This window comes from Fusarium flagelliforme (assembly GCF_020744385.1).
Source record: "Fusarium flagelliforme strain FIESC 12 MPI-CAGE-AA-0113 chromosome Unknown B0J16scaffold_1, whole genome shotgun sequence".
Classification (NCBI taxonomy): domain Eukaryota; kingdom Fungi; phylum Ascomycota; class Sordariomycetes; order Hypocreales; family Nectriaceae; genus Fusarium; species Fusarium flagelliforme.
In genome coordinates this window covers 4,572,569-4,589,525 of record NW_025763503.1, presented here as the reverse complement: position 1 = coordinate 4,589,525, position 16,957 = coordinate 4,572,569, and the positions used below count along the sequence as shown (strand labels likewise).

Genomic DNA, 16,957 nt, shown 5'->3' with positions numbered 1-16,957 from the left:
GGTGAACCAAGCACTTCTGTACTGGATTTTAGACGTAACAGATGATCAAACAAATAATCATGACACAAACAATAAAATATCTACTGGATGCGAAGTTGGTCCTCCTCATCTATGGGAAGCTGATCGCTTGACAGTGCAAAGGCTTCATTCGTAGGATTGAGAGGCTCACGTTCCTCTTCTGGTTGTCCATCCTCCCATATAACTACCTCATGTCAGCATTTGTTATCACCAGAAAGAAAAGATGATGTGTTACTTACCATGGGGTCGTATCGTGAAGCTTATTACCAGAGCGACTCCAAATACACTTGCTAACAAGACGAATATAGCCTGGTTGAAACGTCCAGCCGTCAAGGCGAAGACTCCGTTGAAAATGACTGGCCCGAAAACACGTGCCAGAGCATGTAACATACCAATTGCTCCAAGAAGCTGACCGACCCTCTCAGAAGGGACATGTTTGGTGATGATGGCTTGACCGGTAGCACTACCAAGGCCACCAAGAGCGGTAACCATGCCACTCGCAACAAACACTCCGGAGGAACGGGCAAAGACATAGCCAAGAGATCCAGCAACATCCGATACGAGAGCAACTCTAAGAACAAGGATGTCTAGGCTGTCTGCTCCGTTGTTCTTCTCGACAGCAGCGACGCCTGACTCGCGACGGCGACGAGCTGCTGGGCGAGTGCGACCAAAATAATTGATGATAGGGAAAATACCCATTAGAATTACCACCCGAACGAACGACAGCAGAGAGACAAACTTGGACTTGTCCAAAGTATCCCAGTGATACACGAGTCCAGTGTAGAGAACGATGACGGCACCTGCCGACATGCTCGCTCCCAAAATGATCGTGTCATCAATAGCAAGGGCAATGAGGTTTCGACGAAGAGCAGGCGAAGTTCCAGGGCCCGTGGGCCACAGAATCTTCAACGGTGCGAAGGGGTTTGCGTTCTGGAGGGTGGCCACCCAGGAAGCTGAGACCTGCGACCGCATCTCCTTTTCCTTTTGATGCTTTTCTCGAGCAATCGACTGCCTCCTCTCGGACAAGGACTCGGGAACAACGAGCCAGACGAATAGCATGAACGCGATGTGGCATCCCATGACAACATAAAAGATGGAAACCAGACTACCCGTCCACTTGACAAAATATCCACCGAGAAGGGGACCGAACGCAAGGCCTGCGAATAGGCACGCGTGCATATAACCCATGAAAACAGCACGCTTTGAAGGAGGGGTGCAATCGCTCGTATAGGACTGAGACATGACGCTGCCAGCTGTGAAAGATCCCGTCATACCATCAAAGATGCTGCCAAGAAGCAACCATCGATAATCAATAGTGTCGGGGTATTTGGCGACTAGGATAGTGATGAACTCATTCAGCACTCCCCCTACAGACGCAAGAGCCATAAGTCGTGTTCGGCCGTATCGGTCAGACAAGTGACCGATCTTTGGCGCGACAACTGCACTCAGGACACCAGTGAACAAACCCATTACCAACAAGAACTTGGCCGAGTCTGCTGAGACCTCTGGGATCTGACATTGAGGATTATCCGTCCCCAGTAGAACAGGCATAAATACTTTGTCTGGGTTACGGCTGTGTTGGTCTGCGAAGTATTGCTTACAGACGAGATCAAGAATCCTGATCAAACAACTTGGTGAGCCACGATTTTGTCTACGTTGAGGAGCAAAGCTTACAAGTCAAGTTTCGGAACCACCACGCCTCCAAATGCGAGTGTAAAGATAACATATGGACCGAGGAGCCAATAGACCTACAAGAAGGTCAGAACCAAACGACATAACTTTGTTGACCATCTATAGGCATACCGAGGGTTGGCGCCACCAGGGCAGGCCTTCAAAGTCCTTCAAACCATCCCAAGCGGGAGTATTCGATGATGTTTCACTAAGTCCATCTTGAGATTCTGAGCTGCTGGGCAGCAAGTGTGTGGCTTCGTTCGCGATCGCGGTGTCTTCCTCGTGAATGCTATCGTTCTTGGCCATGATTTCTAAGCTTTGGACGTACGCGCGCGCACGTTCTTTGTTGCAACTATATCGGCCGGCTCGGTTCGGGTGGGAGGTGGATGCTGCGCGCAGCAAAAGGGTATAGGCCTATAAAGCCTATGTAGGTAAAATGGATCACGATAGTCGCTGGAGCATCGCCAAGATGGTTTCAAGAGATGGACAAGATTTGGAAAGCTTGGGGCAGGGGTAATAAGTCAAAGACTGCCAGTCGAGTCGCATGTTTCAAAGCGAAAAGGTTGTGTCGCTTGTCACTGGAATGAGATAAGTGTGACGATGAAGAGATCAAGGCATTAGGATTAATAATTGATCTAAACGCCTTTAGGGAGTTGTCTTGCGGATACATGATGAGTCCAACGGCTGGGATGGTGGTGGAGGTGGAGTCGGGAACCCATGCCATGCCATTGCAGACCATGGTCATGGCCATATGGAGATAAGACACGATCGTTTGGATGTCTGATAAGCCATGTTTTTCTTTTTTACTTTTATAAGCGACAGTTGTTGACTTTTTACTGGCCTTTCGTCCGCATTGATTTATGCTGATGAGTTTCATGATTCAATCATTATGAAATGATTCGGTATTGTTTCGTCCACGATGTGAAAGTTGCTTTTTTCCTTCTGTAACAAGCAGGACAATAATGAATGACGCATTGTCTGGTTCTCTGCATACTATGCAGCTAGGATCTGGCAGTATCTGATAAGCTAGAGCTCCGCTGGCGTGGCTCGTGGTCCTCCAGGCTCTCTCGTTGGCTTAGCGTGATAGGCTACAGCGCTCAACGTGTGCTGTAGCATCGGACTCGGGCTCCGCAAAGTCCGCAAGCTACGCTACAGGACAACTCCATGGTTTCGCGCGCGGCCTGGAGTTGATGGAGGTTTTGATATTATAAATCCAACTCGTCCGTTTCTATGACCGCAAGTTGTCTGTCTATATATTGACTTAATTTAGCCTGCTTACTCCCCTCTTCGGGTTGTTTCCAGTCCATACAATCCGATTTGATAGAGTCCAAGATAAGCGCTATCTAGCAGCTACTTCCAGCACCCATCTTCGACAATAGCAATGTGATCCATATGGAGCTTGTCCCGGAGCTTTAAAGCGAATATTACGACGATCAGGCACTTTTCACCAAACATCATGATTGGCCTCCGGTCTGAAGCAGATATGTCTGGGACGTCAAGTCAGAGAGCCACTCCATAGCAACAGGTATTAGACGAGAAAATAATATTAGCCATTCACGATTCCACCTGAATCTTATCTGCAGCCTATATTTAGGCCTTATTTTTTCTAGAGCTTTAATGCTCCCCAGTGAATCTAATCAATATCATGATGAATAATGCGATGATGGGTGGTCTCTTGACTGTTCGCAACTGTGGGGCCATAGGTAGCTTAAGATAGTCCAATCACGAGCTCCTTCTGCATGACTCAGCAATTTTCGCGCGCTGCAGGCAGTTCGACCTTGGATATTTTCAAGAAAGCGTGTTTCGCAGCTTAGTTGAGGCTCCATCGCATTCAACCTCCATACAACGCGCCTTCATCAAATACCATCACGATGCCCGTCGTCAAAGGAGGCGTGTGGACCAACATCGAGGATGAAATCCTCAAGGCTTCCGTTTCCAAATATGGACTCAATCAATGGGCGCGTGTTTCGTCACTGCTTGCGCGCAAGACGCCTAAGCAGTGCAAGGCGAGATGGAACGAATGGCTCGACCCCAGCATCAAGAAGATCGAATGGAGCAAGGAGGAGGACGAGAGGCTCTTACATATGGCCAAGATCATGCCCACTCAATGGCGCACAATCGCCCCTATCGTCGGTCGAACTGCGAACCAGTGCCTCGAAAGATACCAGAAGCTCCTTGATGAAGCCGAAGCCAAAGAGTCATCTAGCCTCGGGCTGACAGGCCCTGAAGGCGGCGAGACACAAGCGCCCAGCGCCGATGATGTTCGAAGATTACGACCCGGCGAGTTGGACCCCGATCCTGAGTCGAAGCCTGCGCGACCCGATACCATCGATCTCGACGAAGATGAAAAGGAGATGCTGAGTGAGGCTCGTGCTCGTTTGGCCAACACACAGGGTAAAAAGGCCAAGAGAAAGGCTCGAGAGCGCCAGCAAGAGGAGTCACGTCGTCTTGCTGCTTTGCAAAAGCGACGAGAGCTCAAGACAGCTGGTATTAATATCAAGGTCACAAGCAGGAAGAAGGGCGAGATGGACTATAATGCCGATATTCCTTTCGAAAAGAAGGCTCTGCCCGGTTTCTACGATACATCAGAGGAGCAGGCCCAGAACGAGGCGCAACGCGCAGCCTTCGATCCTCGAAAGCAACAATTAGCCAACAAGCGCAAGGGCGAGGGCGAGGAGGACACCGACCGAAAGCGAAAGAAGACCGAGAAGGATGGATCGTCAGAATCATACAAGGCCGCGCTGAAGGCTGGCCAGCTACAAAAGCTTCGCGAGGCCGAACAGAGCAGCAAGCGTCGTTCATTGGTCCTGCCTTCTCCTCAGGTCAGCGAGGGCGAGTTGGAGGACATTGTCAAGATGGGCAGAATGGGCGAGGCTGCCAACTTGAGGGCTCGTGAGAGCGAGAACGATGCCACCCGCGGACTGGTTAACACATATTCTACCCTCAACTCGGCTACCCCTATCCGCACACCAAAGGCTCCCGAACAAGAGGATCATATCGCCAATGAGATCAGAAATATCCGAGCGCTTAACGACACAAACTCGGCTCTCCTTGGTGGCGAAAACACTCCTCTGCACGAAGGCGCTTCTTCGACTGGCTTCGACGGCATCACTCCTCGTAAACAGACTATTTCTACTCCCAACCCCATGGCAACGCCCATGAGGGGAGATGGTATTGGAGCTACACCTGGTCGACCAGGACAAACACCCATGCGAACACCCAGAGATACACTATCTTTAAACCAAGATGGTGGCATGTCAATGGTTTCTGCTACACCCAGAGATATAAAGATGAGAGACCTCGCTTTGCGCAACCAGCTTAAGTCGGGTCTTGCATCGCTTCCTAAACCTAAAGATACTGAGTGGGAATTCGACATTCCTGACGAAGAGAAGGAGCGTATGCAGGTCGATGAGATGACAGAAGAAGATGCTGCGGAACGAGATCGCCGGGAGCGAGAGAGACGGCAAGTAGAGGAGGCCCTCGAGTTTCGAAGACGAACTCAGGTCATGCAAAAGAACCTTCCCAGACCTGTGAAGGTCGACCTGTCAAGTCTGTTGAAGAAGGCTAGCAGCATCACTGATGTTGCCGAGTCTCTTATTGCCAAGGAGTCGGCGAATCTCATGGCTAATGACGCCATGAGGTTTCCTGTTCCTGGCGGCCAAGTTAGTGGCGTCGCTAAGCCACTACAGCAATTCAACGACGATGCACTCGCTGAGGCTCGTCTGTTGATCATGTCCGAAACGAAGCCCCTACCCAAATTCGAAGATATCCAGACTGCCTTTGAGTCCCGTGCAAGCAGTTCGCTGCTCCTGGGTCTAGGATGTTATAATGACGATGAGGAAGAACAAGGGGCAGCTATCAAGAGGGCATTTGAGGTAAGTTCACCATAAGGACAGAGTTTCAGGCATCTACTAACTATCTCCCAGGCTGTTCAGGACTCTATCATGGATTCCGCTGAGGAAGGCGCTAAGCTCGAGAAGAAGTTATCCCTTCATCTTGGCGGTTACCAGAAGCGACAGAAGATGCTTCGCGAGAAAATGGGCGATGCGTCTGATGCGCTTGAGAAGGCACGTGTCGCCCTGACTGGGTTCAAGACGCTTGCCATCTCGGAGGATGTCGCTGTTGAACGACGTCTGAGTGCTTTACGCGAGGAGGTCGGCTTTGTTAACCGACGTGAGAGAGAAGCACAGGAAAATTACAGAAAGGCCAAGGAAGAGTTGGACACACTCATGGCAACAGGAGTCAACGGGGTGCATTAATCGGTGTGTATTTCATGATGTATAATAAATAAGGACTCAATCAAGGCTGGCATGCTGGGGTCTAATCTAACAATCTGGTTCGCCAGGTATTTTCACGTTTGTAAACTCACGATATTCTTTTATCCTCCTCTTGACTCACTATCATTTAACTATGTGATGCCATGTCAGTGATCTATTTGTGCTTTCTCACACCCAGTCGAGGCAGCTTTATAGGTGCAACAATAAGAACAGACGCCAATGCCACAACAATGCAGCAAATGAATGTAAGTCGTAGAGCGGCCTCGTAGCTCAAGATGACCTGTTCGCGATACTTGGGCTCGAGCTTGATGATCTCCTCGACTGATTCTCTTACGCAGCGGATGACCTCGTCACGGTCTTCTCCAGTTACGAACTGTTTCAAGTAATGAACCAGTGCATTCTGCACAACGAGAGAGCTGCTCGCCACTCCCAAGACTTGGCCGAGACTGCGCCAGAGCATGAGTGTGCTTGTCACGACAGCTTGCTCAGACTGGTCAGACGCCGCGAGAATGGCCATGAATGATCCAGGGAACTGGAAACCTTGACCAATGGACGACGGTAGAAGGATAAAGAGGTAGACCCAGGAAGGCAGATCGCGTTTGAGTAATGCAAGACCAATTGTGCCGATAAGAGTGCAGATGGTACCAATTTGAACGGGCCACTTCAACTTTCCTGTATAGGTGACAGCGAATCCGGTGAATGTGCCTGTTGTAGACGCAGCGATGGTTGGTATAATAAGCCGCAGGCCAGATGAGGTAGCAGTTGTGAGGAGAACTGCCTGGAAATAAAGAGGACTGTTCCAACACGTTAGCATTGAGTTGAACAGCGTGATTCATGCATACTACCAGTCACGGGCAGTTGTGTATGCGAATATGGCTAATTAGGAGAGGGTTGCAGGTAGAAGTTCCATCGCTTGCTGACAGTCATGGAGTCGGCGATGCGACAGGCCATGCGCAATTAATGCTCTTTCATATATGACAAGGGGACCCTTCACTTACATATTGAACAGAATCGAGTTTGCAATGAGGGCGGCAATTGCGTTCGAGGCAACAATGTTCGCTCTCGGGGCCTGGTGGAGGAGATGCAAGGGCATGATGGGTTTGTGAACCCACGACTCAACCCAGAGGAACAAGGGGAAAGTAACGGCGAAGGACACGAGACTCGCAATGACAAGGGGATGTGACCCTAAGAGTTGTTAGTTCATATTCTAAGTTCAACGCGAATGTGGATTGACTTACATGGCATAACATTGCCTCCAAGAGTCTATACCAAGGTGGACAGGTTAGCACTATACTTTCTTTTAGAGCCACAGGAGAACCTACCAGGCCCAAAATCACGGATGTGATGGCTGTAGTCAAGAGCAAAGAGCCCCGAAAGTCGAACTCTTTGAGGGCCTGCCAGACACTCTTTCTCTGTCCCTGAATACCCAAGTCATCCGGAATCGCGATCCACGCCACGACCATACAAATTAAAAGTGGTGGAACCTGGATACCAAACTCCCATCTCCAGCCGAGAGAATCTGCAATGTAACCTCCAGTAGCAGCACCTAGAGAGGATCCTACACCATAGTTCATGTTGATATATGACTGGTAGGCACCACGATTCTCAATTGGAACCAAGTCGGATACGATAATCGAACCTAGTGTCATCACACCTCCAGCACCTATTCCACAGAAGGCTCGGCTGATGATAAAACTCTCAATGCTACCGGCAAGAGAAGACCAAGTGATGGATACTGCGAAGATACCCATCGCTCCTACGAAAAGCGGCTTTCGGCCCAAAGCATCGGAGAGACGGCCTAGCAGAGGCTGGAAAGCAGAGGATGTCAGGAGGAAAGCGGTCGAGAACCATGAGGCAGAGTTGGAAGCATTGAAATAAGATGAAACAACAGGATGAGAGCTGGCCATGATAGTACCATCAAAGCATGATATAAAATAAGCAGCCAAAATCTGTGAGAAGATGAACCAAAAGCGTGTAGGCGATGTATTGTTCAAGAATGGCGAAGGCGGAGTATCAGTCGAGATATTCGATCTTCCCGTAAGAGAAAGACGGCGGCTCTGGTAACGAACAAGAGGAGTCTCTTCATTGGGCCCTTCATCATCCAAATCCGTTGAGATCTCACTCTCATCGTCGTCTTCGGTTATCAACCCTTGATCCTCCTCGTCTGCACCACGATGAAGATAATGGCTAGCCTTATAGGAGGAGGGCCTCAGCATAGCACTTTCCAATGACTCGGGCTGTAAAAAGTGAGCACCGGTAGTCAAAGATCTCGAAAGGGCCTCGAATTCTGTTGGATCAACGACATCTTGGTCGCTTTCACTACTCCGAGAGTTGGTCCGGACCGGAACTGGCACCGGAGCGGGAGTGGGGGCATCCGAGACCGGACTGGTCTTTTGCGGACTCATGACTGCGGCTGAGTCTTTCGTATGAGACCTATAAGACGAGGTTAAATATTAAAGAGAGAGAAGTGTAAAAAGAAAGAAAGGGAATAACAGAAAAGATAAAAGGCTTTAAAAAGGAAACAGGCTGGGAGACAAGGAGTTGAAGAAAGAGTGGAGTCGCTGTCGTGATCGCAGACTTTTGCAGCCCGGTCCCAATCCAGCGCGATTATAATAGCAAGTTCGCCCCGCAAAGCTCCACGCCATGCTGACCAGGTACTTACAACCACAACTTCCTATAAGAGAATGGCTATCTAGAGGGTCAAGGCATCGATATCCGATATCTCTCACTCACAAGCAGTTTCTCGGTGTGAGTATTAGTGCGAGTGTGAGTGTGAGTCGAAGGTTGCCGAAAGCCATACCGTATTGCGTATTCCCGGCAACCTTCACCCCACACAAGGAAGAGTCATCTGCACCCGCGGGCTGCAAGTGGTTGAACTAGAGGGGTCGCTGGCTGACTGGCTGAGTGACTGATAGGCTAGATAGTTGTTGTCTCTTTTGACTTCATTTCTATATTCAACTACCTATACGACAGTCAGTATTTGTCAATTAGGAAGTTGAGATCAAGATATAGACGCACATACAACCTAACTCGCGAGAATGATTCTTATGTCTATGAACGAAGTCAGTCATAAATAACATCTTTATCTGATAATACCCCCTCTTCCCCTCAAATATTTACCCCGGCTTACAGCCATCCATGCTCCAGCGAACTACCCCGGCATGAGGCCCATCATGTGTGACTGATCAATTACCGAAGCGGTCCAGCCGCCCCCCAAACACCCCAATGTATGCAACCCTCCAACTCGAACGCATTCTACTTCTTTATCGTCTTGCTCTGCGATGCTGCAGCCACAAGTATTCCCGCTCCTGTAACGCCTCCGTCGTGACACGGGCTGAGTACGACTCTCAATGGGCTCTCGTTACCGAATCGCTTGCTCAAGAGCTGATCGAGAAAGTTCTGGCAGTCCTGCAAATAGTCCTGAAAGTGAACGATACATCCTCCTGTGTAGCCCACGCCAAGTTCATAGTCCCGTTCCAATGTTTGTGTTCTGTCCTTGGGAACTTCGCCAGCCAAAGTCAACAATGCCAATGTTGCTGCAGCTACAATACCAGCTGCTCGGACCTCAATGGCTTTGGCAATGTGATATAGTGCAGCAGCAATATTTTCAGTCCATTCAAATGGAGGTGCCCCTGATGATTCGGGGAATTCTTGCCGCAGGCTGTACACGAGAGCCGATGGTCGGAGAGGTCTAAAGTGACTCAGGAATGTGGTTGTGAGGCTGTGTCGTTGCAGCAGTGCCTTTGGTAACGTTTCTGCAGCAATGCCTAAGTGTTCCGTCAAGTAGTCCACCAACATGATTCGTCCCAGTTCACCCAGATATCGACCGGAAGTTAGATACTCCAATGGTTGGAAGCTGTTCAACTCGCCTTGTTTATCGAGTGCTTCGTCCCATTTTGTGACCAGCCCAACCTTGTGCATGGGAGGTGCGGTGCCGTTTATGCTCCATTCAGTGTTGATCGCGATCTTGACATCCTCTGCTCGTTCTTCTGGTCGGGCAACAACACTAGGCGGGCGTTTGGATGAGTTTAGTTGGCTCAACTTTAGGGGAATCGTTGCGTTACAGCCAGTACCTAGAATCAAACCCATACAAGCACGTCGGTTCTGAGCTTCATCAAAGTTAAAGATAAAAGAGACCAGTGTTGATACTGAGTCGTTGGCGATTGCCTCGACTCGAATAGGCGGTAGCTCTGGTGTCTTTGCACGGTTGTATCCATCGGTAAGTCGGTCACCTAGGTCTTGATCAGAGGAGATTGCGAACCCTTTCCCCATTTGCATGATTTTAGCCTGCGATATCGAATGCTGTACCATAGGAAAGCTGAAAGTTACGCCAAGTGGCATTGGCTGGTCGGATTGAAGTTGTAGCGTTTTGCAACCATCTTGGACGACTTCGGCGATGCATTTACCAATCCAGAGAAAGAGGCTGTCGGGGTTTTCGTTCTTCAGGTGCTCGTCGATGGGCCATGATTTTTCCAAAATTCTCCTGACTTTCCTTGTAACAGAGCTCTCCCCGGGTCCGTTACTTATATCTCCGTTGGTTTGGTCAGACGTAGCAGATGACGCGGCATCGTTGCCGAGTTGGACAAAACCCACTCTCAAATTCGTGCCTCCTCTACTTTCATGTTAGCTATATATAGAGGGGTGAGAAGATCAGTTCTTGACTAACATGTCAATGGCCAGGTGACTTTGCTTATGTCAGTCCACGGTTTGCAAATCTGGTATCCATGGAACACATTAAACTCACCATCCTTTCCTTCTCTTGGCTTCTGGTCGCAGAATAGCCTCAGAAATTGGTGTTGGTAAGAACTGGTTCTCAGAGTCGCTGGCAAGCTTCTCGAAGGCTTCAAGAAAATGTTGGGATAGTTCATCGATCTTGTCAATATCGACTGACAAGGGCTCTAGGAACTCATCGATTGATAAAGAGGAGCTCATCTCGATCAGCGGCGGAATACAGTCGAAATGGCGGGTTGTTGATGTGAAGGTAGAGGTTGCTAAACAGTTTTAGAGTATCATCATAAATGATCGGCCCTTGTAGATATTGTGTTGATTCTAGTGAGTAAAGGAGGTAGCTGTTCAGGGAGTTCTTGGATGGTCAAGGAAAGAACCAGGCTGAGTTTCTTATAGATAGTTTAGGCAGCTGCGAGGCAGGGAAATGTTCTGAGAAGCAGCAAGTCTGGAGCTGTGTCAGAGTGTGAATCCAGTTTCGTGAAGGAAGGTGCAGGTTAGGTTCTCACGTTGGGGTTCCAGGGCAGGCGCTAATCAGAGAAGACGCACTCTGATGTAATGACAAAACTCCAAGTGGTTTGGCTTTTATGAGCTGTGCACTGAGCTTAATTATTGTTTCGATACTTTACCGCGATGAAGAGATTGTTTTCGTTGTATCATCACATCTCATTCATGCATCAACCAAAGAAATCGATCGATATCCAATATCACACGCCATTCACCTGCGGGGTCAGTTTTACAGCCCTCCAGCTGTGTTGGGAAGGTTAATGCCCCGCTATCCCCCTGAAACGGTAGACTTACAGCACCACATCTTTCTGCTGATCGTCCAGATTACTCAATCTATGGATCCTGATTCATGGATCTTTGCCCGAAGGGAATCAATCAGACGGAATAAAGTTGCAGAGAATCAGTCCTATCGAATCAATACATACAATCTAGGTATCATGTTGAGTTTGGCCATATTGACCGCATCACACAGTGACATAGCTCATCTCCTAAAACGGCCTCCCTAACCAAACTCGGATAAACAATCCAGCCGCATGTGATGCGCATTCAGCTGCCTGTCATAGCTAACGACATCTCCTCCGCCTCCCGTTTCACCCCTGGCCTCTATCAGATACTCATCTTAATTTATCATCAACCAGCAACAGTAATTCGTTATGGATGAGAAACGACCCTCTCAAAGAGTCATGTCACCGCTTCAGGCTCGCCGCAGTCGCCCTGCCATGACACTAATCGTCATGGCTATCGTGACATACACTTTCTGGATATGGCAACCCTTCAGGCCTCTCATCGATGACGAGCCTTGGGTCAACATTACACATTCCGACGCTCAAGTTACTGATAAACTCGTACCTTTAGAAGCCCATATCATGAGCAAATGTCCTGATGCCAAGGTAAGATTGGTTCCTGGGTTGTGAAGTTTGTATCATATGCTCATTAGTTACTAGGATGCTCTTGAACTATTGGTGCTACCTGTCATGCAGCGCGTCCATGATAAGGTTAACTTTACTCTATCTTATATCGGCCGGTATGTTCATACTCAAACACATCCCTCATGTCGCGACTAACGCATGGCTCTTCAAGACCAACCGCCAACGATGGTGTCGACTGCATGCACGGCCCTTCGGAATGCATGGGCAACATCATTGAACTCTGTGCCCGCGAGCTTTACCCCGACCCCAAGATCAACCTCGGCTTCATTATGTGTCTAAGTCGCGATTACCAAGATATTCCCGGACGATCTCTCGTCGAAGACTGCGCTCTCGAGTCTGCTATCGATTTCCAGCAACTTAACGATTGTGCTGTCAAGGAGGATGGCGCTTATGGTTTGAGTCTCTTGCGCCATAGCATTAAGAGAACCGCAGACGTATGTCGAAACCGACTAACTAGTAAGAACGTAGGCATACTGACAGTTGCTAGGCCGGTGTTACCAAGAGTGCCACCATTCGTCTCAACGGCGAAATTTATTGCATCCGCGATGGTGGCGAGTGGTCCGACTGCCCCCACGGCTCTGGCGTAAACGACCTCCTTATTGCGATTGAGAAACTTCGCCGCCAGTCTTAAGTGGCTCAAAGATTTCAGTCCACAACTCGCTCGCCTCTCCTAGCGTATAGCTCATCGCGATGCCATCCATACCCGCCTCGTCGTCTCCCGCCATCGCGCCCAGCGTCTCCATGATAGTTTCCAGACCGACCGCCTTGCCCGTCGCTTGCGTTGCCCCCGCCTCGAGTTGAACGTGTACAACATGGATGTGGAAGTGGTAATAAGTCGGCTGGTAGTGGACGTAGAGCTTGAGCTGGTCCGGATCGATGGACGGATATGTCTGGACGGTGGCGTCGATGAGACGGGCCTTCATGTGCTGTAACCAAGGGATGTGCTTCTTGCGGAGATCTCTCAGCGACCAGATATCCCGTCGCTCAACCAGCGCCAGTAAATGCAGCGCATCGAGCGTCTTGCGATCCCAGTTGAGATCTGGTAGCATGAGGAAGCCTTCGTCGCCAGCCTCGCCCAGCTTTGTTCTGTAGATGACATCTTCCACCTCCTTGCGTCCTTCGATAATGTTGAATACCCAATTGAGTCTTCCTTGTTCCCTCTTGCTAAGCATATACGGTCGAATATGGTCTTTGTAAATCTCAGGTGTCTCCGTAACGAATCGCACACCCTGCTTGCTGTACTTCTTGATGTGTGTCTCCGTGCATGGGTAAATAAGGTTGATCTTCAGATCGGCAAAGAAATCAGAGTCGTCTGGCTTGGTCGTCTCGGCACCGCTTCGACCCATGAACCAGTGATAAATGTCGTTGGCACCCAGGTTCTGCACCCGTGCGAGCTGAGCAGGCACATCGGCGAGGTATTTCTGAGAGGTAGGAAAGGGAGCGCGTTCGAGGATCAGAAGAGCTGGGTTTTCGTCGATGTTTCCGTAGAGAGAAATACGGCGACCTGCTTGATCTAGAGAGCTTCCACATCAACTCAATGAACTAGAGAGAGAGGTCTGTAGAGGTCTTGTACCTTGGTTAAGAACACGATCGAGCTTGAACTTGGGCACCAGGGCCTCTGCGTTTGCCTTGACGTCAGCCATTGTTGATTGGGATACTTCTAGTTGGCAAAGAATGGCGATAAAGATGAAGAAAGAACCACGAATTCCGCCCCTCTTTGCAACTCAACGGATTCAAGGTGAAGCACCCCGCGGTGGGGCTTATGCATCTGTAGCCAACTCCACAACGGCAAGTCGATCGAAGCATTCCAGTCACAGCAGATCTAAAACAACTTCGAGACAAAGACCCTTAGCACTCCCGACTGGAATTTTATTATTCAACGTCACTTCTCAGGCCATGTATTGACATAAAGGAATTTGGTATATCATCAAAAGTTAACTTATTTACAATATCGCTAAACTAAGTCGTTAGACGTCATCGTAGCCTGTGATGAAAGTGCTCTATTGAACATAATCGTCAGAAACTTGACGTAAAGAATGTGGTGGTGGCTCCCCATCGTGCCTCAAAAATGCTATTATTGCATGCTCGAATGACCCATGCAGTACTTGAGCGGCTCAGGAACCGTTCAATCGCATCATTACTCGACCTACTGTCGGTCTCGGTCCTCCAAAACAACAAGCCTGAGTGCTCACACCGGGTATATAATTCAGCGCTAGATTAAGGACATCAGTCCCTCGTAATGTTTCGGGTATTGAAGAGAGGAACAACGGCGGAACGAAGATGATATAGAAGTTGATCAGAAGCTGAGATATCTAGCCAGCCATGGAGCATGGCAAGTGATATTCGATACTGCAAACGGAGATGTCCTTCAAGTCTGTGCTGCTGATGCGAACAAGAATGCCAAAAAGCCAAGACGCCGTAAACAATGCACCAATAACGCATCCCTTCCAGGACCATGTTCAAGGTAAAGAATTCAAGGGTGTGTTCGTCATGATGAGAAGGCGTTGAAGTTGGATCCAGATTCCGTTGATCCGTCGCCGTCAATTGTCTTTCTCCAGTGTTCTGGTCGACAAACACAAACCAGAGGGAACGCCTTGATCTCGCCTTCTGCAGCCGGTGAGCTGTCCCGGCGACCCGACGCGTTCGAGACGCCACTATCGCGTTGAGCTTGTCGTCGAGTCTCCCATTCGTCTGCCCGGTCATTGAGCATTACACCAGTCGCCCAACCGTCGTCCCATATGCCCACAACCTTGAGCATGTCGCCGCGATCCAAGGTAAACTCGTCAGCTGCCCGTGGCTGGTACGCCCAAAGAACGGCGATCTTGTCGCCGGGATGAATGTCGTCCTGAGAATAGTAGTCCTTGAAGAAAGGCAACTGTTCTGATTGTTGGCTAGCAACGCCCTGTGGTGACGAAAATCCCCCAGCGCTAGATGGAGATTGCGGTACAGAGCTGCCAAGGGCCGAGTTGCTTGATAGAGATCCTTGTCGTCGGGGTCTTGCGGGTGGTGGTCGAAGGATTCCGCCTCGGTTTTCGGACGAAGGGGGGCTCGAGGTGAATTCATCTGAAGAAGAGTGATCGGCGCCTCTTCGTTGATAACCCCCTACGGCAGCCATCCCTCCTCCCGTGACTGATGAGGTGTCGCGATGGTGAGAAGGTGAATCGCCGGAGTGGCCTTCCAGGGCAGACATGCGTGCTATACGTCCACCAGGAAGAACTTCATATCCTTGAGGAGCGGTCGAGTTTGTGGCTTGCGCCATTGCTGTTGGGCCTTGTCGGGCAGGCGAAGGTTGGTTGAAAATACTGCCCTTGGGGCTGCCGGGTCTCCGTTTTCTCCTTAGGCACAAGAGCAGAGCCAAAGCAAGCAAGCCAACTCCTGCGAGAGCTCCAATAACGATCCCAGCAATCGCTCCGCCGCTTAACCCACCGCCTCCGTCCTCGTCGGTCTCTTCATCGTTTCCGTCTGCAGTGCTCGATTCAGTCGCCGAAGATGTTGGGGATTCGCGAGAGAAAGTGACGGTGGGGGCTATTGATGGCAGCTTTACATCCTTGCAACGATCCTCAGCGTTAGAATTGTAGCAGCAGGTGTCGGTCGAATTAAGACCGCTTGAGCCACAGTAAGAACAAAGTCCAATGGTGCTGTTACCATAACCGCAGTTCTCCCCCTCATTGTCAATCGCCTTGATGCACGTCGAGGTGTCCAGTGAGCCTCCAGGAAGAGCACAGTTAGTGAAGTCTGCCCTAATCAGCGGCAGAAGACCGTCTGACGGGTTCGAACAAATGCTATCGTCTGATGTCAGATAGACCTCGCTTTGGGCGAAGTCAGCACAGTCATCGGCGCACAGGGGCCGAGACTGCTCCTCAGAAAGACCGCAGGGCTCAATGGAGTTTTGAACTATGGCATTGCACAGTACACTTGTTGTGAAGCGAGCATACAAGTCGCTAGTGTTAGTTAGATCAAGGTCCTTGCAACCAAACAAAGACTGATATCTGGGAGATGTAAGTATTTGACTGTCTTGGGAGCAGCTGTGCGAAGTAACTTACTGCCTCTGCACATAGTCTCTCTCGACAAAACCGGAAAGCTGACTATCGAAAGATGCTGTGTCCGAAACGTATTGCAAGAACGGGCTGTTCCCCCAGTCAGTAAGAACTCCGTCTCAAGACCTAAACAAAACATACTAGAAGTTACGAACGTCGCCTCCGGTGGCAATAGAGGCAGATGTAAATGCCGGGCAGGCCTTTGAGCCCTTCAAGGAGATACAATCCGCATCCTGAGCTGAGACCAACATGGGTGAGGTAGAGAGTAAAGCGAGAACAAAGGTCTTCGATGTAATATGTTTGCGCGATTGGCGAGCCCGCCGAGGGCCCGCGCTTTTCCAGGACGCATCCATCTGAGCGGTTGAGATAATGGTCCTAATTCGACAGGCTAATGCAGAAATCGGTGATATCTTGAGCTTCAATAACACCTAGGTCATGGTCGTCGGGATAAGAACTTGCGATGAATGCCTGGTGAGTTCGTGGGAGTCGGGTCGAAAGAGTCCTGAGTGGTTGATACGGTGGTCGGTGGAGAGATGTTGGGCGGTTAATAATCGTAGCCAAAAACTGCTCTCCTGAGCAAGCGAACGAGTGAATGAGTGATTGACTGATTAGTTAAGGTTGATGAGAGAGTCGAATTGTCGATGCGCAATCGATTTCGTGATACGGCAAACGATGGTAGCAGTTGGTTGAAAGATTAAATTACGATTAATTTTCCACAATTGGAAAGAGCGAATGTCGTCAAGGGAATTAAGGAAGGTGAGCGATTGGTCCGTGAGGATTGAGTCGGTTTCTC

At 49.6% G+C, this 16,957-nt stretch overlaps 6 protein-coding genes across 6 annotated transcripts; 2 read left to right on the top strand and 4 right to left on the bottom strand.

Moving 5' to 3' along the window:
* Window positions 1-42: 42 nt before the first annotated feature.
* Window positions 43-2,079, bottom strand: B0J16DRAFT_28466 (major facilitator superfamily domain-containing protein). The gene is made up of 4 exons (XM_046124029.1): window positions 1,822-2,079; window positions 1,693-1,766; window positions 258-1,636; window positions 43-202 (listed from the first exon to the last, which is right to left on the bottom strand). The coding sequence occupies exons 1-4, from the start codon at window positions 1,993-1,995 to the stop codon at window positions 81-83; spliced, it is 1,749 nt and encodes a 582-aa protein (XP_045989429.1). The 5' UTR covers window positions 1,996-2,079; the 3' UTR covers window positions 43-80.
* Window positions 2,080-3,560: 1,481 nt separating this feature from the next.
* Window positions 3,561-5,948, top strand: B0J16DRAFT_257058 (pre-mRNA splicing factor component-domain-containing protein; the record flags this gene model as incomplete). The annotated part of the gene is made up of 2 exons (XM_046123133.1): window positions 3,561-5,564; window positions 5,616-5,948. The coding sequence occupies 2 exons, from the start codon at window positions 3,561-3,563 to the stop codon at window positions 5,946-5,948; spliced, it is 2,337 nt and encodes a 778-aa protein (XP_045989428.1).
* A 172-nt stretch (window positions 5,949-6,120) lies between these two features.
* B0J16DRAFT_314111 (major facilitator superfamily domain-containing protein) lies at window positions 6,121-10,898 on the bottom strand (the record flags this gene model as incomplete). Its single annotated transcript, XM_046125168.1, has 9 exons — window positions 6,121-6,760; window positions 6,965-7,151; window positions 7,205-7,229; window positions 7,289-8,399; window positions 8,629-8,640; window positions 8,700-8,814; window positions 8,989-9,017; window positions 9,226-10,581; window positions 10,711-10,898. The coding sequence occupies 9 exons, from the start codon at window positions 10,896-10,898 to the stop codon at window positions 6,121-6,123; spliced, it is 3,663 nt and encodes a 1,220-aa protein (XP_045989427.1).
* An 813-nt stretch (window positions 10,899-11,711) lies between these two features.
* B0J16DRAFT_28355 (uncharacterized protein) lies at window positions 11,712-13,013 on the top strand. Its single transcript, XM_046123994.1, has 3 exons — window positions 11,712-12,088; window positions 12,143-12,222; window positions 12,279-13,013. Exons 1-3 carry the CDS (start codon window positions 11,852-11,854, stop codon window positions 12,712-12,714), a joined length of 753 nt encoding a protein of 250 aa, XP_045989426.1. The 5' UTR covers window positions 11,712-11,851; the 3' UTR covers window positions 12,715-13,013.
* B0J16DRAFT_28346 (HIT-like domain-containing protein) lies at window positions 12,418-13,898 on the bottom strand. Its single transcript, XM_046123989.1, has 2 exons — window positions 13,701-13,898; window positions 12,418-13,640 (listed from the first exon to the last, which is right to left on the bottom strand). Exons 1-2 carry the CDS (start codon window positions 13,768-13,770, stop codon window positions 12,724-12,726), a joined length of 987 nt encoding a protein of 328 aa, XP_045989425.1. The 5' UTR covers window positions 13,771-13,898; the 3' UTR covers window positions 12,418-12,723.
* A 717-nt stretch (window positions 13,899-14,615) lies between these two features.
* On the bottom strand, window positions 14,616-16,517 carry B0J16DRAFT_378232 (uncharacterized protein; the record flags this gene model as incomplete). Its single annotated transcript, XM_046130906.1, has 3 exons — window positions 14,616-16,116; window positions 16,171-16,254; window positions 16,306-16,517. 3 exons carry the CDS (start codon window positions 16,515-16,517, stop codon window positions 14,616-14,618), a joined length of 1,797 nt encoding a protein of 598 aa, XP_045989424.1.
* Between the last annotated feature and the right edge of the window lie 440 nt (window positions 16,518-16,957).

Excerpts from the sequence above, each read along its gene's own strand:
- B0J16DRAFT_28466 (XM_046124029.1), bottom strand. The coding sequence starts at position 1,995 with ATGGCCAAGAACGATAGCATTCACGAGGAAGACACCGCGATCGCGAAC. Across the intron at positions 1,767-1,821 it reads CCTGGTGGCGCCAACCCTCG|GTCTATTGGCTCCTCGGTCC; the intron begins GTATGCCTATAG and ends ACCTTCTTGTAG. Across the intron at positions 1,637-1,692 it reads GTGGTTCCGAAACTTGACTT|GATTCTTGATCTCGTCTGTA; the intron begins GTAAGCTTTGCT and ends TTGTTTGATCAG.
- B0J16DRAFT_28355 (XM_046123994.1), top strand. The coding sequence starts at position 11,852 with ATGGATGAGAAACGACCCTCTCAAAGAGTCATGTCACCGCTTCAGGCT. Across the intron at positions 12,089-12,142 it reads GCAAATGTCCTGATGCCAAG|GATGCTCTTGAACTATTGGT; the intron begins GTAAGATTGGTT and ends ATTAGTTACTAG. Across the intron at positions 12,223-12,278 it reads ACTCTATCTTATATCGGCCG|ACCAACCGCCAACGATGGTG; the intron begins GTATGTTCATAC and ends TGGCTCTTCAAG.
- B0J16DRAFT_28346 (XM_046123989.1), bottom strand. The coding sequence starts at position 13,770 with ATGGCTGACGTCAAGGCAAACGCAGAGGCCCTGGTGCCCAAGTTCAAG. Across the intron at positions 13,641-13,700 it reads CGATCGTGTTCTTAACCAAG|ATCAAGCAGGTCGCCGTATT; the intron begins GTACAAGACCTC and ends GAAGCTCTCTAG.